The sequence below is a fragment of the Nicotiana attenuata genome, unplaced genomic scaffold, assembly GCF_001879085.1.
Source record: "Nicotiana attenuata strain UT unplaced genomic scaffold, NIATTr2, whole genome shotgun sequence".
Lineage (NCBI taxonomy): Eukaryota > Viridiplantae > Streptophyta > Magnoliopsida > Solanales > Solanaceae > Nicotiana > Nicotiana attenuata.
In genome coordinates this window covers 66,473-89,182 of record NW_017672518.1, presented here as the reverse complement: position 1 = coordinate 89,182, position 22,710 = coordinate 66,473, and the positions used below count along the sequence as shown (strand labels likewise).

The 22,710-nt window shown below is 36.1% G+C and overlaps 1 protein-coding gene across 3 annotated transcripts; it reads left to right on the top strand.

The window, feature by feature from the left end:
• On the top strand, positions 1–18,807 carry LOC109213508 (CBS domain-containing protein CBSX1, chloroplastic-like). Of its 3 annotated transcripts, XM_019377314.1 has the most exons (10): positions 1–375; positions 7,601–7,688; positions 7,766–7,830; positions 9,617–9,665; positions 11,289–11,341; positions 12,464–12,579; positions 12,683–12,740; positions 12,819–12,888; positions 15,074–15,206; positions 18,505–18,807. In XM_019377314.1, exons 1-9 carry the CDS (start codon positions 178–180, stop codon positions 15,130–15,132), a joined length of 756 nt encoding a protein of 251 aa, XP_019232859.1. In that variant the 5' UTR covers positions 1–177; the 3' UTR covers positions 15,133–15,206; positions 18,505–18,807. The 3 variants fall into 3 exon arrangements, with proteins under 3 accessions (XP_019232859.1, XP_019232861.1, XP_019232860.1); XM_019377316.1 differs by lacking the exons at positions 15,074–15,206; positions 18,505–18,807 and adding an exon at positions 13,617–14,057; XM_019377315.1 differs by lacking the exons at positions 15,074–15,206; positions 18,505–18,807 and having other exon boundaries at positions 12,819–13,338.
• The last annotated feature ends 3,903 nt before the right edge of the window (positions 18,808–22,710 follow it).

The window sequence follows — 22,710 nt, the reverse complement described above, 5'->3', positions numbered from 1 at the left end:
ATAAAATAAAATTCTTCAAGTTTAGATGCCTCGAGAGTATCAAAAAATAACTAACTGACGACTGACGAAGCCATACGCTTCTGCAATTACTGAGTACTGGCTTCGCAATTTCCGTCGACTGCTACATCTTCACTTTCCGCTCTTCTCTCTGTTCGTTGTCATATTCTTCTCCCTTCGATGACGTCTATATCACCGTTCGGACTCTGTCTCCACCGCGCATCCGCCGCATTCCACCACCAGCTGCCTTGCCTGTTATCTCTGCCTAGCCACAAACTTGCTGCATCCTCTAAATGTTTCCTACCGGTACGCCTTTCGGACTCTCGCGAGACCTTTCGCCTTGCTGCAGCCAACACTTTGACGGCCAATTCTGTACCGGTTTGCTTCCTTATCCAATTCTACAATCCTGATTGAACTCGTAGCTTAGGTTAGCTTAACTTAATTTTTGCGACTCTGTTCTCTTTTAATGTACTTACACCGTAATTTGGCATATCTTCAACGGCACATACGAATTATAGGATCTGAAGTTTCTAGAAGGATAAAGATTTTAGAGTATTTGATAAACTTCTTAAGCACTTAAGGCCGAACTCATTGTAAAGTGATAAAATGATTCTTAAATTATGTGCTAGTTATGATTATACTATAATTTAAATTAAAAATTGTGATTTATTAATTAAAACTGAGACATGAACATGAAGTCGATCAATCATTAGTATTAAATAGTTACTTTAAAAGTTATTCTATATGTGAAAGCTTAAAGCTATGAGAATAGTCGACTATGTAGTGCGAAGTGCTTAGCCAGCTGTCAAGTTAGTTGGACAGCTGTCACAGCTAGTTGTGGTCGTTAGAGTTAGTTACCAATAGTTAGTGTTTTAGCTCAATTAAGTAGAGGTTAGTTTGTGTCTATAAATATAGAAGTTGTATTTGTTATTGATACACGATTGAATATACAACAAACATTTTACTCTTATTTCTCTCTCTTCCTATCTCTAAACTGTTCGCTACTGTTACATTGCTCCATTAATGGAGTCCATGGCTTAGCTCAATTGGAGCTCAGCTCACATGGTATCAGAGCAGTCGTGCTGGTAGTACACGAGCTGAGCAATTGATCGTCAATTTCAGTAATTCTTTTCCATACCAAGCTCAACAATGGGAGATGATAAGATCGATCATACTCATCCGTTGTTTCTTCATCCTTGTGACACGCTGAGCTCAGTTTTGATTCTGATTGAACTCACAGGATCTGAAAACTATGGATTGTGCAGATAACAATGCGAATTGCACTTCTAGCTAAGCAAAAATTAGGGTTTGTGACTGGTACTTGTAAAAAGGATTACTTTAAGAAGGGAGACATGCAATGCACTTGTCCTCTCCTGGATCATGACTACTGTATCGCATAACCTAGTTAGTGGAATCACCTATATGCATCTGATGCTCATCTAGTTTGGAAGGGGGTAAAGGAGAGGTTTGGTAAGGTTAATCGTGTAAGGTTCTTCCAATTGCATAGAGAGATTGCAACAATCTCATAGGGAACAGATTTTGTGGACACTTATTTTACAAAGCTGAAAGAGCTGTGGTCAGAGTATGATGCGTTGGTTCCTTCACCTGGATGTGACCGTGTGAAGTCAACAACAACATACCCAGTGTAATCTCACAAGTGGGGTCTGGGGAGGGTAGAGTGTACGCAGACTTTACCCCTGCCTTTGAAAGGCAAAAAGGTTGTTTCCTGTGATTGTGTGAAGTCGAATGATTATATTGTGCATCTTCATCAACACAGGTTGCTTCAATTTCTGAGTGGCCTCAATGAATCCTATGATCAAGGCAAGGAGACAAATTCTAATGAAAACGACAGAACCAACTCTAAATCAGGCCTATGCCTTGATTATTGAAGATGAAAGTGAAAGGTCAAGTCCATATCCAACATTGGCTGTTAAAGGAGAAACAACTACTATGCAAGTTGTTCGAGGAATAACTGGTAGAGGAGAGCCAATTGCCATGCAAACTGGCCGAGGGCAACTCTATGAAGGAAAAAAAAACCTTTCATGAGACGTGATTATTGTCATAAGAATGGGCATTTGAAGGAAAATTGCTATAAACTAATACGGTATCCAGGGGATTTTAAGGCAAAGAGGCAAGTTGTGGCTAACAGTGTTACTGGTGTTCTTGAGCATGAGCAACAGACATAGATGAGGGGAGAAAAAGGAACAAGTTGTGACCAGGTAGCGGGGCACTTCTTCATTGAAGGTCAATGCTGACAAGTTCTGAATATGCTGAACAAGGATTCCTCTATACCTCGAGTGAACATGACAGGTATTACCACTTTATTAATGGCTAATTGCTCTAATAGTGAGTGGATAGTTGACTCCGGTGCAACTCATCACATAGCTGCCTCATTAGATTTATTGCACTCTAAAACTAAGTTGAAAGATGAACAGAGAGAGCATGTACAATTGCCTATTGGTGAGAGAACTGACATCACACATATTGGTAATGCAGCTCTTCTTAAGGATTTGGAAGTGAAAAATGTGTTGTTTGTCCCCGACTTCAGTTTTAAATTGCTGTCAGTATCCAAACTCACAAAGGAACTCTGCTGCTCTGTCCATTTTTATCATGATTTCTATGTATTTCAGGACCTTTGGAGTGGCAGGGTAAGGGGATTGGTAAGGAAAAAAGAGGCCCGTACGTGGTGAAGGATGAGCACATAGCAAGAGTATTGAAGCGGATATCAGCAGTAACCACTCAAAAGCCAGAAATTGATGGACATCTTTGGCATCACAGATTAAGACATGCCTCAGTTAGCACAATGAAGCATATAAAGTGTTTTCAGCATGCACATTAGATTTCACGGTAAATAATGACTGTTCAGGTTGTCCTTTGGCTAAGCAAAGTAGGTTGGTTTTTCCTAGGAGTTGTTCTATAAGCGTCGGTCCTTTGCTACTATTACATATGGATATTTGGGGACCTTACAAATCCCTACACATGATAGGAAGCATTTTTCTTGACTATTGTGGATGATCATTCAAGATATACCTGGGTTCATTTACTGCAGTTAAAGAGTGATGTTATAGTAGTATTGCAGAAGTTTCTTTCCATGCTCGTAATACAGTTTAGTGCAGTTGTTAAGACCATTAGAACAAACAATGGAGGAGAATTTTTTAATAAACAATGCAATAGCTTGTTTGATCACATGGCATAGTATATCAAAGTAGTTGTGCATACACACCCCAGCACAATGGGGTGGTAGAGAGGAAACAAAGTCACATCATAGATACGGCAAGGGCACTGAAATTTCAAGCAAATGTGCCAACTAGGTACCGGGGAGAATGCATAATCACTGCTGTGTACCTTATTAATAGGCTTCCTACTGTCATTTTGAATGGGAAAACACCATATTTGTTGTAATATCATAAACAGCCTTCCCTTAACCATTAAGAGTGTTTGGTTGCCTATGTGCTACTGCTTTGGTACGTAGGAACAAGTTCCCAGCAAGAGCAAGGCCAGCAGTTCACCTTGGGTATTCAGAAACTCAGAAAGGTTACAAGCTATTGGATCTCTCCACTAACCAATTTTTTGTTTGCTGGAATATTGTGTTTAAGGAGCATTTATTTCCTTTTGTTCAACCTTCTTCATGGAGACATTCTGTGATCCATGATAGGGGGAGTATGCAGGCTAATCATGAACCATATCCACTAGTTCCAGCTAATCATGACTCTCTACAAGAAAACAGCGAAGACACTGCACCTGCATCTACTTCTTATTCACCTGAAGCTGTGACCTCACCAATAATGGATCCAGCTCCTGGTGTGAATAATAGACCCGCTGAAGAAGTGGAGAATGGGCATGCAGAAAATGGACATATAGAAGAAGAGACAGACTTGACAACAGACTTACATAATATTGAAAGTGAGGAAGACTATGAAGCAGTGAACCTGCCACCTATGTTGCGCGGACTCTCCAAAATGTAGCCGCACCCTTGTCGGATCCTTCAAAATGCACTACTTTTGGAAGATCCGACACGTATCCGGCCACATTTTTGGAGAGTTCGAGCAACATAGCCTGCCACAAGATGCAGATACATCTCCAGAAATAGGACATGTCCTCACAAATGAGGAACCAAGAAGATCTAGCATAAGTGTCAAGGAGCCTTTATAGTTTAAGGATTATGTCACACAAAAGAAGGCTCCCGAAATAACACTATATCCTTCATCAGATCATTTAACATATAGTAGGCTGTCAGCATCATGCCAGAGCTTTGTGGCAAAGATTTCTTCACTGACAGAACCACAGAGTTTTGCCAAAGCATCCAAAGAAAAGAGATGGGTGGAAGCAATGCAGTTGGAGATTAAGGCCTTAGAAGACAACAACACATGAGAGATAGTAGACTTACCTAAAGGAAAAAACACCATTGGCTCAAAATGGGTGTACAAGATAAAGTTCAAGGTCAATGGAGAAGCTGAGAGATTCAAAGCTAGGTTAGTGGCCAAGGGGTACGGTCAAAAGAAGGTCCAGATTATCATGAGACATTCTCACCGATTTGAGAGCAGTCATTGCAGTGGCAGCCTCAAAAGGATGGAACATGTATCAAATAGATATCTATAATGCATTTCTCCAAGGGGACTTATATGAGGAAGTATATATGGAACTACCTCAGGGCTCCAGAAGGCAGGGGAGACACAAGTATGCAAGTTGGTGAAGTCCTTGTATGGTTTGAAGCAGGCTTCAAGACAATGGAACATTAAGCTTATTGAAGCACTTCTAGATGCAGGCTATGTTCAAAGAGCCCGTTTGGATCAGCTTATTTTAAGTGCTTTTAAGCCAAAATAGTTTTTAAGTCATTTTGAAGTGTTTGGAAAAAGTAAAAAAGTGCCTTTGAGCACTTGTTTTTAAGCTAAAATGCCAAAAACAAGTCAAAAACCAAAAGCGAGAATTCCTAACTTATGGCTTAAAAGCTATTTTGGCTTAAAAGTCACTTAAAATAAGTCAATCCAAACGGGCTCAACGTCTGTACGATTACTTATTTTTTACAAAGAAGAAAGGAACAAAGTTTGTAGCTGTGTTGGTGTATGTTGATGACGTGCTTATCACAGGAAACAATGAAGAACTTATTCAGGAGACAAAGAATGTTATGAACAGAAAGTTCAAAGTGAAGGATCTTGGAGAATTGAGGTATTTCCTTAGGATAGAAGTAATGAGATCCAACCAAGGGATCTTGTTAAACGAAAGGAAGTATGCGCTTGAACTGGTGTCTGATTTAGGTTTGGGAACAACAAAGCCAACTGCCACCCTAATCGACATGAATCAGATGTTCATCTAAGTAGAATTTGATAAACATGTTGGAGTATCCAGATATGAAATGCTGATAGACATTTCAGCTTATCAGAGGTTGATTGGTAGGTTAATATATCTAACAATCACTAGGCTAGACATCATATTTGCGGTGCAAACATTGAGCCAGTTCATGCAACCATGTAAGCAGTCTCACTGGGAAGCAACAATAAGAGTGGTGAAATACATCAAACAGAATCCAGGAATGGGGATTCTGATAAGTAGCAAGCATGCATATAGTCTGGTTTGTTACTGTGATGCAGACTGCGAATCATGTCCTGACACTAGAAGGTCAATGACTGGGTTTGTGGTGAAGTTTGGAGACTCATTGGTGTCTTGGAAATTAAAGAAAAAACAGACAGTTTCAAGAAGTTTAGCAGAAGCAGAATACAGAAGCTTAGCAGCAGCAACTGCAAAAATTGTATGGTTGCTGGGATTGTTCACAGAGCTCAATGTACCTATGAAGCAACCAGTGGGTTTAATGTGTGATAGCAAAGCTGCATTGCTAATTGCAGCTAATCCCATATTTCATGAAAGGACCAAACACATAGAGATAGACCTTCATTTTGTCAAAAGAAGCGAAGATCAAGGCACATCACATTAGAACTAAGGACCAGCAAGTAGATCGGTTGATTAAGGGGCTTGGGAGAGTACATCATGAATATCTACTGTGCAAGCTAGGAGTGCTCAATATCTTACACCCTCTAGCTTTTGAGGGGGAGTGGAAGAATAGCCGACTGTGTAGTGCTAAGTGCTTAGCCAACTGTCAAGTTAGTTGGATAGCTGTCATAGTTAGTTGTGGTTGTTAGAGTTAGTTACCAACCGTTAGTGTTCTTAGCTTAATTAAGTAGAGGTTAGTTTGTGTATATAAAGTAGAAGTTGTATTTGTTATTGATACACGATTGAATATAGAGAAAACATTTTCCTCTTCATTTCTCTCTCTTCCTATCTCTAAATTGCTCGCTACTGTTACATTGCTCCATTAATGGAGTCCATGGCTTAGCTCAATTGGAGCTCAGCTTAAAAAAGCTACATAGTTACTTTCTGCATAGGTGGATTTAGTTAATAGGCATTCATGCTTTTTGAAAAAGTGCGTGAATAAAAAAGGCAAGTAGCTGTAGTCCTTCCTCTATCAAAAATTGACAATCCTTAACTCTTTTTTTCAGTTATGCTAATAAAGTCAAAATGCATAAAAATCAGTTTGACCTTCAAATTTTAGACAGAGTTCTACTTGATGTTGTAAAGGTTTGGCTATTCATTTACATGTGGTAAGTTAAAGCAGGGTGCTTGGTATAAATTAGATTACGTTTTAAAATGATACTACTTGCCTGTTAGTCTTCTTCTTCTTCTTCAGTCTTCAACGTTGTATTAGATGGACTTTTTGGAAAAATTCGATTTAATTCCAAGGCGGAAATATACATAATATAAAAATAAACAGAAATCAACTAGGTCAAAACCGTTGGCAATAATTTATTATATGTCATTCAAGGGATCCTTAAAAGTTTGAATAGTGATAAACTGACTTAAAAAGTAAAACCTCAACAGAGCTTGCATTTCCCTTACCCTCGCTCTTAAGTCTTAACGTTGTGACAAAAGGGAAACTGCATTCAATCTCATTTGATTGAGAGAGGAGCTCCATGTGAAATGTAGCAATTGAACTCAAGCGGTTTTAACGTTAAGTGACAAAATTCTTGGCCAAAGTGAATATTCCCAAGGTTAGTACAATTTTGTAGTCACAGTTTCTTGGTAAGTATTTTTATCCAGATTAATTTGAAGGTAGCCTCAACCTATGGATTGAGGTAGAGAAGAAAAGGTAAGGTTGCAATTTGGCATGGTTCAAATATGTGCAACATAACTGAATGTGGAGGAACCATGTAACTTTTTGCTATTACTTTCACTGAAAATGAGATATAGGTATTTAGAAAAATAAAATTAGATATTTAGGAACTGCACTGAAAGCATTATAATAGGCATTTTATTTCAAAATGACCAGAATACGTTTAGATGTCTTATTCAAAGATTTATTTATTTGACCCTTGGGAGCAGACATGGATTGAAATTTTGGGACAGAGAGATCAATATGTATTGGCTCCTCATGTGAATATCTTGCTCACAAGTTGTTGCTTGAACAAAACTTGGTGCTAAATGTCTTGGATCTGTTTCTCTCCGAGAGTCCTTTGTTTTCGAAAGTTGACTGTGAATGATTTATCCGTTGCATCAAGAAGTTCCTTTTCCCCATGAATGTCCACCAAATCATAAGCTTTTCCACTCGTGGCAGCCTAGAAATGGTGTCTATACAGTCGGTGATTTCATGACTAGAAAAGAGGAGTTACATGTGGTAAAGCCCACAACATCAGTAGATGAAGGTACTTTTGTACTCAAATTTCATCTTTACTTGTTGTACATGAAATCAATATCTGATACATGATAGTTTCTGCAACAGCCTTGGAAGCTCTAGTAGAACACAGAATCACTGGTTTCCCTGTAATTGATGACAACTGGAAATTGGTAAGTTCTGATTTGCAATATTAGCTGCTATATCCAGTGTAGATCCCACTTTATTGAGTGTAAATACCCCTTATTCAATGACTCTATCCCAGCTTATGTAGCACTTATGAACAACTTCATACCTGAAAGCTAATTTGCCATTAAGTTTCAGTTGAATTAATATCATCAAAGCTGGGCATTAGGAACCTTTAACTTCTTTAAGTGTCTATCTTGTGCAAACTGAAGTTTGTTAAACACAGAAGATAATTTATCATATCAAACCCATATAGATTACTATGACAGTGGACATAGCTTTTGTTGATTAGACTGCTAAAAATTTTCACGAATGTTAAAAATAGATCATCTAGTTACTACTCTGGTACTTTTAGAATAGTAGTTGCTGTGCATGTGATTGTGCATGACCATTAGGATATATTTTAATTTGCATCATGTTCTAATCAACAAGCTCTTAGTTAATAATATGATAAACATGCTGGAGAGTAATTCATGTGCTTCAGCTCTCACACATTGATGCATGCTTTTCTTGACATGTTACATTAAAATATTTTCAGTCATAAAATCTATAGATCTGTTATAAGCTTATAGCTACCATCCAAATTAATTAGTACATCAAAAGCTTTACTCGGGAGATGTTATCTTCTTCTCATTTAATGTGCAATCACATGTTTTCTTTTCTGGCTTATATTTGTGAATGGATATTTATAGACTTATAGCTACCATCCAAATTAATTAGTACATCAAAAGCTTTACTTGGGAGATATTTTCTTCTTCTGATTTAGTGGGCGTTTGGACATAAGAATTGTAAAATTCCAAAAACAAAGTGAAAAAAATATTTCAAGTGAAAATGGTATTTGAAAATTAGAGTTGTGTTTGGACATGAATATAATTTTGGGTTGTTTTTGAAGTTTTGTGAGTGATCTGAGTGAAAATTTTGAAAAACAGCTTTTTGGAGTTTTCCAAATTTTCGAAAAATTCCAAAATGCATTTTCAAGCGAAAATTGAAAATTTTATGACCAAACGCTGATTTCGAAAAAAGTGAAAATTTTTCGAAAAAAAGTGAAAACTTTCTTATGCCCAAACGGGCTCTTAATGTGCAATCACATGTTTTCTTTTCTGGCTTATATTTGTGAATGAATCATGTCTCAAACCACAAAGCGTAAGGAAAAGCTAATGCTAAAAATTCTTATGGCAACTAATATTTGTTTAATTCCTCTTCTCCCTTGTTACTTCAGTTTATAAGATGACAGCGTGAATCTTTTTTAAAACAATGGTGAAGTAAATCTAATGCTATAGTGTCTTCTGGCAACAGGTGTAGAAAAGCTCTTTTGTTTTGCCAGCTTATTACTTAAAATATTTTGACTGCATACTAATAGGAATTTCTTCTCTAGCTTGTATGTTTTCCATCCACTTTTGGTAAATCAAATATTTAGTGGATGATCCTTTTATCCGATACCTAGTATGCATCAAAACTTTTAATTATGAGAAATTTATTAACTGAATAATGCAATATGTACTTGCAGTACTATAATGCGAAAGGTATGGTCACTTCTCTATAGATTTGATTCAGGATATTCAGTTCAAAGATGTGCTAAGAGTAATATTATTTTGTTTCATCAAAACACTTTTTGAGCAGAGGGTCTCCCAGAAACAGTAGGGTAAGGTCTGTGTATACTCTACCCTCACCCGACCCCACTTGTGGATTTTACTGGGTTGTTGTTATTGACTTGTTGCTGTTGTTGTTGTGTCATCAAAACACTCAAAAGTCAGAAGCTCTTTCTTGGTACAGGTTGGTCTTGTTTCTGACTATGATCTATTGGCGCTTGACTCTATATCAGGTAAATTTTCTTAAATGGTGATGCTATGATGATTTTTATGCGGAGATTACAACAAATTCTATCGGTATTTGGCCAATATTGTTTTCTGGACCGTTTTCGTTGTTACCTTGAACGTGTTTGGCAAGTAACTGGTATGTTTGCTGTGGACTGGCGTATGGAGAAATGGAATACAGTCCACTATACCCGTCTACAGACAATGTTTAGATTTTATGTTTTGGGATTCTAAACTCTTCCATAATTTGTTTGCCTTCATACTCCAGGCAAGCTTTATGTTTGAGATGAGTATAGTGCATCTCTTTCTTTTTTTCCTTTGTGAATATGTACCATTACATGTCTCTCTAGTTAGATCCCACCTATCTTTGTGGTGAACTTTCTTGTACCTCTAATATTTTGGCATAATATTTGTGACTTGGAATGTCCATCAAACAGGAGCAAATTCCAAATCTTTTTTCTTGCAGTGTTTAAATATGTTGTTATCATATTTTAGGTTTTACTCACTTAGTTGTAAACAGAGTGTGTTTAAATATGTGTTATCATTGTTGTTAGCCTTAATTTATGGTTATAAGTTGAAAATAAGTTATGGTTATCCTAATTCCTTATGTTACTTTTGATCTTTATGAACTCTAGCCAAAGTTCTAGTAAAAACTTGGTCTGTTCAAATTAAGCCCTTCTGGTTATAAGGTGAAAAATAAACTAAGATTTCCCTAATTTCTTATTGTGCTTCAACTGCTTTGGGACCTTTTATAACTCTAGCCGAAATCCTATTGAAAACATCTCTGAGGCTTATTTGGATAACATTATCCAGTACTGAAAGTTTATTTGGATTAAGAATATGTGGTTTGTTTTACGCCTTGTGAAGGTATGGTGCATTCCCATCCAAATCCCCTTCCATCTCCTCTGTCTTTTCTCTTTCCACATGTTAATCTTATATTTCATTTATCCTGTATTTTGTTTTCCACTTTGATATCATTCTTTCCTTGAAAGCAATCTTTCCAAAGGCACAATTAGTTCTCTCTTGGTGTACTGTGCACTATTAGCTCTGTCCTCTTTAATTAGCCATGGCAAGAAAACTTGTCACTACTGCACCAGCTTAGGACCCCAATCTCAGGCAGTGGTCGAATGATAAAAGGAGCAATTGTGTTTTTTTCTTCTTTTCAACATCTACTTCCTTAGATTTTGGTTATCTAAAAATGGAATTTCCTGAAAAGATTCATTCTTGCTGCCTAGAAAAATTCTTATATGGAGCATTAATTTATTTATGCAAGAGGAGTAATTGATATTTACAGGCATCACCACAACTTGATTCTGTGGATGTGGGGCATGATAGAATAGGCTTAACAATTAACAGCTACAACATAGTCCCCCAATATTAAGTCCAGTTTGGATTGTTCAAGATTGAATGGTTTATCCCATTAGTTGAGTAATCATTAAGAAATTAGAATTTGAGCTGCTAACAAGCTGGTGTTCTTGATAAAGATGGAAGAATGGAACTTCTATATCTTTTCTTCTCTTTTCTGGTTGGTTTGTTGGTCCTCCACTTTTTCTGTATTCCCCTTCTCCATTCGATTAAACTGATTTACTAAAATACTGATATGATGTTAATTGTCCAAATACTTCTCTTAGGTACAGGAACAGCTGATGCAGACATGTTTCCTGAAGTAGACAGCAATTGGAAAGTAAGAAAATTTTAATGCCCTTGTACTGTTTATGGAGTACATACTTTTGTAAAAATAATTGACGGCGCTAATTCCATAATAATTTTTATTTTAGACATGAAACCCTTCACAAATTTTGATAAGCTAGTGATCTCTACGTAGAAGACTATTGAATTTCTCTGTAGTGAAAGGTGGATATTCTCTCTTTCACCTTTTCCTTTTTCTCCTTTTGGTGTGTGTGTGTGGGAGGATCAGGGGAGGAAACATTGGATGGGTTTTCAATCACCAACTTCTGAAGTTGGCCATTTCATTAAAACGTTTGCCTCACATGAGTGACTTAAATATTCCTATTTCAACCACAAGAATTCAATATGTGGACTTCAAATTCATCGTTGCACACTGATCTTGCATATGGATGCTCCCGACTGCTAACATATTACATGAAGTCAACTTTGTGCAGTTTAGGTGTTTGTGGCATTGAATTCAGAAAAAAAGGCCTGTTATTTGTAAGATGTAATTAATGGCTGATGAAACCTACTGAACTGCCTCTGGGTTTTGCTGTAGTATCTAATAATGCATCTATCCTATTTCCAATCTCATAATGATCTGTCTGCTTAGCTTCTATGGTCGTACTGAGTTCATCTTCTTACTACTGTTTGATTCAGCATGGAGTTTCAGGAAAACTTGTGGTCTTAAACCTTCCATGACATTTTTGTGGCTATAAAAATATGTTATCTAGGGTAAATGAAAATTTTAAAGTTAAAATTGTTTTCAAATATAGAGAGGTGTCATTCTTTCTCCAACGGACTAATAAAAAATAATGTCACATGAAATGAAAGTAGATGATATTTTTTGACTAGATGCTCCATGTTTCCTGTTGTCCAAAAGTTGGGTCTGCTTCCCCAAAAGATAGACCTTTTACCCTAGACTACCTTCAGTTCACTCCCGTAAAAACAATTTTCAGACCTTTCAGCGTCCTTGCAATGGTGTTAATAAATGGGGTGGCTCGCTTGGAGTTAGCTTGTCATCTTTTTGCTGTGACGAAGAACAGTGAAAGCGCACTTGATTATGTATCATGTTAACTGCATCACACAGCATCTCAAAGCTAATCAAGCTGTGTCTCACTCTGAATAATATTTGCAGACATTCAATGAGATCCAAAAGTTGCTAGGTAAGACCAAAGGGAAAGTGGTTGGTGATCTGATGACACCTGCTCCATTAGTAGTTCGTGAATCTACCAATCTTGAGGATGCAGCAAGGTTCTGTCATTTATTTATTACTATGTTCCTTCCGTTCATGTTACATGTTTTTCTTGCTTTTTATTGGATGAAAAGCAAACATTTTAATGAATTTCTTTGTCAGACTTTTACTGAAAACGAAGTATCGTCGGCTTCCTGTGGTAGATGGTGATGGTAAGCTGGTAAGCTCCTCAAGCTTTGTTTGGTCGCATCTTTTCTTGCCAGTGATTTTTTAATCAATAAACTGTTGTTTAATGAAGGTGGGAATAATAACAAGGGGAAATGTTGTAAGAGCCGCCCTTCAAGTAAAGCGGGCAAACGAAATGGAAGGTTTGACATGTACCTATCTTAGTTAACTGTATGCACTTTTACTAGCAAGAATCATAGTTTGTCCCTTCTTTCAAAGGATCTGCTCATCGAGGCAAACTTATAATAAGTGCGGTTCCCAACCCTACACTATGTCAGAATCTAGGATATCTATGTAAATCTACAGACTTGTAGGAGACTTCATCAGCGAATAAGACATTGCAGACATCATTCTGGTAGATAATATGGTTCAAATGTTACATGGAAAAGCGAAGTGTTCGAGTCAAAACTCTTCAGAGGTTTGAACCACAGAAGAAACACAGATAATTTTCTGTAAGCGGGAAACATTTTAGGTGGACCTTAAAAAACCTTAAACAGTAGGCATCTTCGTTGACTGTGGAACTTTACTCTTTGATTGAATTTTGTTACTTTTGTTATCAATGATATTTTCTTCATTTCTAACTTTAAGTTTCATATTTGTGTGGAACCCATCTCTGGATGGGCTGCTTTTTTCTTTGGTTGTTGAACTACAAAACGACTGACTAAATGCTGTAAGTCTGCTGAGGTTGGTTAACACTATGTGGAAAAAACATTAAAAAAGAACAGCCCCATATAAGATTTTCAACAGGTCCTGTTGACACAAATGGCACAATTTTATTTTGTTTGTTTGGGGCCCTAGTGATTGGATTATCTTTCGGGAACAGAGCGTTTCCACATGCTGACAGTGATAGTTTTGTTGCTGAGTTTGACAGGTGCCCAATAATTTGATGTAGAATATGAGCTCACGAGACTCTATGTGAAAGCATTCCGATTCACATTTCACATTTGATCAATTGCCTCTTTTTCCCTCTTTTTTCAAGTATTACTTGGTACCAATTGGAGGAAGAGAATCCAAGTCTCTCCACTCATTCAAACAGGAGAAATTTCTTTCCTCAATTTAGTAGTGTCCACAGTAGCAGCTAGCTAGTTGATGCCTTTTCTTCCAAGGTTAAAGCTAGAATTATTTGTAAATTGCCCGGCAGGAAGGTAGGCACGGTGCTCGAAGGAGCTGTGGACACCTTCCATTAATTTCTACCACTATTTTTACATGTAATTAGTTATATAATAATATAATATATGTCCATTTAGAAGAGAAAAAGACTTGTTACTACTCCCAGACACAATTCTATGGTCCAATAAACTCTTGTCAAACAGCCGTGAAAGCACTTGCTTCTCACCTCATATCAATTGTTTCTATTGTCACCTAAAGCATAATATTTATATGTATATGCACTCTTTTATTCTAAATATATTTAACATTGCTCACTAAAATTGCTATGGTATATACATCATTTCGAATTTTAAAGATTCAAATTAACTTAATTAGTAATTAAATTTTTATTTAATTGATAAAACTCTAATTTACTGTTTTCGCAATCAAAGTAATAGCTTGTTTGGCCAAGCGTCTAAAATAAGCTTATTTTGAGAAGTGTTTTTTCTCATAAATATTTTTCTCAAAAGTACTTTTGGTGAGAAGCAATTTATGTTTGGTTAATTAATTTAAAAAATACTTCTGAGAAGCAATTAGTGTTTGGTCAAGCTTCTAAAAAGTGCTTCAAAATGTATTTTTCTCAAAAGTGCTTTTCAAAAAAATACTTTTGGGAAGTAGCTTCTCCCTCCGTTTCATATTAAATGAGGTACTTTCCTTTTTAGTTTGTTCCAAAACAAATGACATATTTCTAAATTTGGAAATAATTCAACTTTAAACTCTTTCATTTTACCCTTTTACCCTTAATGAGAAGCTTTTATAGCCACACAAATGTCATGACCCCACAAACTTTTTGCCCCTTAAGCTTTTAAGATCACAAGTTTTAAAAGTCTTCTACTTTTTTCTTAAACTCCGTGCCGAGTCAAACTACCTCATTTAATATGAAACGGAGGGAGTATTTTTTTCTGCTTCTGCTTCTCAAAATACTTTTTTTTTCTTCCAAAAGTTTGGCCAGACATTTTAACTTTGAAAAAAAATATACTTCTAGGTGTAAAAGAAGCTTGGCCGAACATGCTATATAAGTCTAATGTTTATAAAAACTTCTACTACTTGTACAAAGGCAAGTTAACATCTTGTGGCAGATCAAAACTCAAAAATGTTACTACATGAAAAAGAAGTATTCTATTGCTAGTGCATATGTGACTGTTTTGATTTGACAATGAAGTTAATCTCTTTATACAGAAGAGGGACTATGGCAGGCAAGCGGGAATGGCTGGGGCCCAGCCTTTGGTGGCCCATAGTCTCGTCATCGAGACTACTGAAGATTAGGGTACTGGAGAAAAAGTCTATCCTTTGATGATTTTGATGGATTCAGGTATGTTTTTCTTTTTCTTTTCCATGATTCAGATATATCCAATGATAATATGTTGGGTGTTCAACAAAAACGAAAAGATCAAATTCAACTGAAAATTCGAGTCAAACCAATTTAAAAAATCAACATGTACTCCGTCTAATTTGGTTTGGTAATGAACACGAAAAAATCAAACCCAATTGAGATATGGACATATTTTTTCGTGAGCATATAATTTTTTTTTCCTTTAAGAATAAGTCTAGGCAGATTCGTTTTCTTTGCTTGAGATGTAATACGTTATGTAACTAGTCTAGGAAGATCGTTAATTTTTGTATATTTAATTACGTGTATGTATGATTACTTTTTTATAGTCTGTTATTTAAATGTACTTCAATCTCTAACGAAAACCTTCCTCCAAGAATTGGAACGCTCCTTACAATTAGATTATAATAATTTCCTTAAAATTGAAGATTACTATTGAAAACTTCGAGCTAGAATATCGTGGATTCAAGAAGGAGACGCTAATACAAAAAATTTTCATATAATGGCTACTAACAACAGAAGGATTAATATAAAATCACGTTCTTCAAAGACGACCAGGGTAACCGGATCAATGATCCATTAGAAATTCTAAAGCATTTTCAAAATTTCTTCCTCAACAGTTTCACAACATCCCATGAGTCTACTAACTGGTTGAGCATCTGCCAAGATCTTACAGGCTTCCAAACAACTGATCTAAGGAACTTGGATAATCCCCTAATGCCTTCTGAGGTCACAAAAGCTATTTTCTCATTTAAACCCTTCAAAGCACCAGGACCGGATGGTATGCACCCATTCTTCTATCAAAAATACTGGAATATAGTGGGGCCATCTGTTATTAACATATGCTCGCAAATCTTCAAAAATAGCTCCATCCCAAAAAATATTAATAATACTTATATATGTCTTATTCCTAAAATACAAAATGCTAATAACCTAAAGAACTTTAGACCTATAGGGCTTTGTAACACTATTTATAAAATTGTTACTAAGATCATTGCCAATAGAATAAAGCCTTTTTTAGATGAGTTGATTTCCCCTTATCAGGCTAGTTTTATCAAGGGGCGAAGAACTAGTGATAACGCTATCATAGTTCAAGAAATCATTAACCAACTAAAGAAAATAAAAGGAAAAAAGCCCAATATGATTCTGAAATTGGATTTAGAAAAGGCTTTTGACCGTTTAGAGTGGTCTTTTATCTACAAACTCTCAAATTCTTCAAATTTCCAAAATTCATCTCCAAATTATTTATGAACTGCAGCTGTACTAGTGACATAGCTATCCTAGTCAATGGCTCTGTGACGGATTTCTTCAGCCCAAGCAGAGGTATTAGGCAAGGTTGCCCTCTATCTCCTTATATTTTTATCCTTTGTATAGAAATATTTTCCAGACTTATATCTCATCAAGTAGATATCTGCCAGTGGGACCCCATTCATTTAAGCACTGGAGATCCTGTTATTTCTCACCTATTTTTTGCAGACGGCCTTACCCTGATGGCAAAAATTAATGGAAAAACATGCAATTCCATAAAAAAATAGCCTTGCTCTATTCTGCAAACTGTCAGGGCAAAATATTAATCTCCAAAAATCAAAAATAATCCTTTCTAAGAACTGTACCTCTAACCTAGCAAAGGAAGTAGCTAATACCTTCAACATCAAAATAAGCAACTCCTTTGAAAAATACCTAGGATATCCCATTCTTCATAATCAACCAACTCACAAAGATTTCCAATATATAGTTGATAACATGCATAGAAAATTATCTTCCTGGAAAGCTAAATTTCTCAATATTGCTGGGAGAACAACTCTTGCTATTTCTACCCTTAACTCAATTCCAAGCCATGCAATGCATTATACACCTACCTTCCAGCAAAAACCTTAAAGGAAATAGACCGTATTCAACGTAACTTTATTGGGGGATCCACCACGGAATCAAGAAAGATCCACTATGTTAACTGGTCTAATGTTACAACAACAAAGGAACAAGGGGGGCTAGGATTACAATCTACTAAAAACAAGAATTTAATTTCCTTAAGCAACCTTGCGTGGAGAGCCATAACTAATGCCTCAGCATTATGGTCAAAAATGCTTATTCACATATATGCCAACAACAAATCAGTAACCAATACCTCCTTCATTTGGAAAAGTATTGTTAAGGGGTGGTCGATTTGTTCTAAAGGTATCACATGGCAGCCTTGTAAAAACTCGCCCTTTAGTGTTTGGCACTCCAATTGGATTCCAGACCACCTTCCTCTACGTTTAAACATTGAAGGACCCCTTAAAAAAGAGGAGATAACCATGAAGATTAAAGATATCATTTCGGAAAACCATTGGGATCTAACAAAAATATCCTTCCAAATTTCAAAGGATATAATAACAAGTATCAATCAAATTCCAATTCCCTTAAATACTGGGAATAATGATACACCGATATGGAATATCAACTCTAATGGTTGCTTCACAAGTAAATCATGCTCAAAGTTACTCCAAATTACGACTAATCATCAATATGATTTCAAGTGGATTTGGAAACTATACTGCCCCAATAAAATTAAATTCTTCTTTTGGCAATATCTACACAAAAGAATTCCTTGTCGCCAATATCTACATCACATTGGCATTAATATAGATAACCAATGCCCTATGGGTCATAATGAAGAAGAATCCATCACCCACATCTTCATAAGATGCCCCATTGTGAAAACCCTCTTGGATGATTTAGGAATCAGGGATCTCACCATTCCAAACACTCAACACTGTTTACTCCACCTTAAAGACAGTAAAACAAATTTTGAATCTCCTTATATTAATTGGCATAAACTCTTTCCCTTCATTATACGGGGGATATGGATTAACAGAAGTACCAATAACTGCAACAACACAACCCTCCCTCCTAACCTCTAAAGATTGATAAATCAATCTTTAGAATTCCACTTTGTGAGTTCAAGCATTGCAACAATTTATATCTCCAAAATAATCCATATTAAATGGCATCCTCCCCAAATAGGTTGGATTAAACTTAATATTGATAGGGCCTTTGAAAAGCTAAAAAGTGGCATAGGTGGTATTTTCCGTGACAATACGGGTAAATGGATACTAGGATTTCAGAAGTTTTGTCATAGTGTATTCCCTCTTCATACTGAATTGCAGACACTTTATGAAGGACTACAAATGGCACACAAGTTCAATCTATTTCCCCAGAAAATAGAAACAGACTCAACGGATGTAATAAACGCCATCAACAATGGCCACACCTCTTTATCTAATTTAATACACTCTTGCAGGTTGTTAATACACCAGGAGAAGGGCCTACTACTACGGCATAACTTCAGACTGCCTTTTTGTGTACAACACATGCTGAGCATGGACGGGAGCGGGGAAAGCAAACATTCAAAGCAACTTTCTATTTCAGTTTGTAATATGCTTACAACTATAGGCAACCAAAACATTGCTAGTGATGCTATTTTGCATACAGGGTTGTCCAACGACAATGTCACACTAAGTGACACAATGCTATGTAATGATGCCAACTAACTAATATATATATATATATAATCTTATTACTACTCAAAAAAAAATTTTATTAAGCTCATATATCTTGTTTGGTTCTACGATGAAGATCAAACCAAACCATGACCGCCCCAATAATGTCTATCGAAAAGAAAATAGTGAGGAAATTACTAGTTTGAAATGGGCAAAATAGTTTATGGGCCACCTAAATTTGTACCCATTTATTAACCCGGTAAATGAACTAATAAGTTTTCCAATTAAACACTCGTACTCGACGGAATGTACTAATAAACACCTCCAACTGAACGTGTTCTTCAGTCCCTTTGATAGATCCCAATCTCTTTTTACCAATTTATTAAAAAAAATTAAAACCTTTTCCTTTCTCTTCTTCTTCTTCACCATGGCAGCACCAGCACTACATGTTTCATCCACCATAAACACAATCCTCATTCACTCTAAAATTTCCCAAAACAACAATGAACACCATCCTTCTTACTCTAAAACTCCCAAATGAATAAAAAGGTAAAAAGAGCACAAACAAAATCAGTAAATCCAAAAAGTCCAGATTAATCAGTAAAACGAATTCTCTTCCATTATTTTCTCCAAAATTATCTTTGAAAATCCCCATACAAATTAGTAAAAAGAAGAAAAAAAATTCCCAACAATCTCAAATGGGAGCTCACTTGTCACGCCCCAATTTCTCCTATAGGTCGTGATGGTGCCCAATGTTGCCGCTAGGCAAGCCAACGGTGAACTAGCCATGTATTTATTCCTTTTAATAATTTCAAAGTAGTTGATTTTTATTTATTAAATAAATAAGAAGTGAAAGTTCTTAATAAAGTAAAGCGTAAACAATTAAAAGAGCAAGTGCGATGAAATAAATACCCAAAAACTATAAAGTGCCTACTAGCATGTTTCCAAGACCTGGTGTCACAAGTGTATGAGCAACTAGTAGAATATACAACACACTATGCTACTGTCTAAAATAGAGTAGACAGAAAGTAAATACAAAAGAGAGACTACGGGTGCTGCAGAAGAGCCTCAGAGAGCAGCTCACTACTAAGCCTCGGGGTAACGGGGGTGCGCGACGGAATGACTGCCAGATGCACCTGCCTCACATCCTGCACGATCAGTGTAGAAGTGTAGCGGGAGTACATTAACAACATGTACTCAATAAATATCATGTATGGGTCAAAATTTACCTTCAAGAGATTTTACATGAAGTAGTGTTACGAAAAGTAATATGGCCGAGGTCGACTAGCTGACACTGGGAGTCATAGCCGAGCAATCAGTAACGGCCAAGGTCAAGCATCAAGAGCGTCAGTAAAGCCATCAATATGGGATTGGCCCATTGGGCCAGCCCAGCCGGTGATTTAGCAGGGTTGGGCTAGAATTTTGGAGCCCATTTAAAAAATGAGGCTTTTAAGCCCACCCCGAGTAAGCCCGTGGCCGGTGAGGCTTGACTGAGGCTGGACTGGGCCGGCCCATGGGCCTAATAAAATATTTATTTAAAATATATAAAAAATAAGAAGTATATTGCCTTTAGAGATAGAAAGTCAGAATTGGATCTTTACTAAGAGGAACCAAAACTTGATCTTGAGAAATTTCAAGAGATGGATGTTGTCATGTATTGGAAGGACCATTCTAAAAAATATCTCGATCTTTCAGTGATGGCGCGTGATGTACATAGTATTCATGTTACCATTGTAGCATCAGAATCAACATTCAACATTGGTGGCGTGTTCCTACAAAGTACAGAAGTTGCATTTATTATGAAAATGTCTAAACACTTGTTACTACTCGAAATTGGCTGCACAGCTTTTCCCAAACTCAAACTGGTAATATTTTTTTTATGTGAATTTGAATATTATTAGTTTTTAAAATTTAATTATTCTTAAGATTTAACTAACTAATATTGCATATGAATTATAGATGTAGATGAAAGTGAAGATGTTAAGACAACTTTGTCACAATCGGATTCAAATGTGTTTGATAAAGATGATGTGTTGGATGTCTCATAAGCGTCATGGACGTTCTCTTGAATAGTTTGTTTTGAGTTTTGACAATGAAATATAGTCTTATTTTTTATTTTTTTTAGTGTTTATTGTGATATATTGGAACAATATAAAAAGTTATTAAGTTTTGCGAAACTTTTCCAATAAGATATTTTTTAACTTTTAAATAATTATCTTTTATTAGGTCAGAACTTAAAGAAAAAATATAAAATTATATTTTTAAAATGATGGTCCGGTTTATGGCTGTCCAACGGGACGGGACCGGACGAAATTAACGGGACGGGACGGGACGGGACGACATTTAAGCGGGACGGTGGCGGGACGGGACGAAACGGGATGGGACATACGGGAGGAAACGGTCGTCCCATCCCGTCCCGCTAACAAACAGGATGGGACGGGACGGGACGGGACCGGTTCGTGGGCCTTAAGTGTATTTTTTTAATAAAAAAACGTCTAGTTTTTTGAAAATTACTATGTTTTTAAAGTTTGCAACGGCTAGATTTTTGACTTATTTAATAAACTTAAATGTTACTATGTTAGTATGTTAAAAAGAAAATTAGAAAACTAAGTAAGGAATTGTAAAATATTATAACAAAAGACTTGTAATGAAATAATCTAGTAAATATAAATTTATAATAGAGTTATAATTTATTTAATATAATTTTAAAGTATTAACTATTAAGTAACTAAGACAATTCATAAAAATAATTCATCGCTTAGAGCCTTTTATTTTATTAATAGAACTTTCAAATCTCAAATACAAATATAATTCTTTTGAAGAGCACCTATTCTACGCAGCCACCTTCTAGGAAGGGTTCTGTTTGAACTAGGCCTCTTAGTAGCCAATTACAAATTATCATACTAATATTTGTAAGCTCCTATATAGCTTCTTTGTAACTTATCAATAATATCTCTTGGACATTCTACTGGAATTGGCAATGTTGATTGATGTTCCATGAGCTCCATGCCGTTATCGCTCCCAGTGGTAAGTATCTCATTGTATTCTTCTTCTTCCCTAGTGGTTAGTTTTTCAAAACCAAGATTTCTTCTTTCTGAATTAATCCAATCTCTGAATAAGACGGAAATCTCTAGACTGTCCTCCGCTAATGAATGTCTATGATCTCCAATTTGAAATCTTGCCGCGCTAAAAGCACTCTCCGATGCTACTGATGATGCTTGAATAGCCAGGATATCTCGGGCCATAATTGAAAGTGTTGGAAAAGCCTTGCCACGCTCCCTCCACCATGACAAAAGTTGTTCCTTGCCTTCTTCGTCTTTAATATTTTCCAATCCTTGATTAAGATAAGAATCAAGTTCATCATCAATAGAGGAATCAAAACCTGTTATATCATCCATATCTTCCCATAAAACTTCTGCTCCAGACTTAGAAGTAGAAGGAGCAGTTTCAGTACTAGTTGTATCCATAGATTTATATTTATCAAACATTGATCTAGCATAAGAATATATGCTAGCTTGGCAGTTTTCGAGAGATGGTTGTTCATTTTCTTGAATTTCTAAATTCTCATAAATTTTACGAACAAGTCCCTTTGCACCTCTTAGTTTTAAAGATGGGTTACGTAGAGTAGAAATTAAATAAACTTCGAGAATAGGGAAAAAATACTTTTTAAATTTTAAAATCATTTCTTTAATGGCTGGTGCATAAGTTGGATTTTTTTATACTTACCAAATACAATAGAAATTCCACAAATATACCATAATATTTGTGTAATAGTAGGATAATATATACCAGAAAATTATTTTGTAGCATAATAAAATTTTTCTAAAAATTTAGTAAGCTCTCTGATCTCATCCCAATCAGAATCAACAATTTGATCAACAGGGTAAGCATTATGCATATTAAATACCTTTTGGATGGGCACCCGATAGTCATAAGCAATTGTAAGCATTTCATAAGTAGAATTCCACCTAGTACAAACATCTTTTGGAACTTTTCTAAATGGAAGG

Bases quoted from the DNA above. Each gene is read 5' to 3' on its own strand.
- LOC109213508 (XM_019377314.1), top strand. From the start codon at position 178: ATGACGTCTATATCACCGTTCGGACTCTGTCTCCACCGCGCATCCGCC. The intron at 12,580-12,682 runs GTTCTGTCATTT...TTTCTTTGTCAG, and splicing joins AATCTTGAGGATGCAGCAAG to ACTTTTACTGAAAACGAAGT. The intron at 12,889-15,073 runs GTTTGACATGTA...CTCTTTATACAG, and splicing joins GCGGGCAAACGAAATGGAAG to AAGAGGGACTATGGCAGGCA.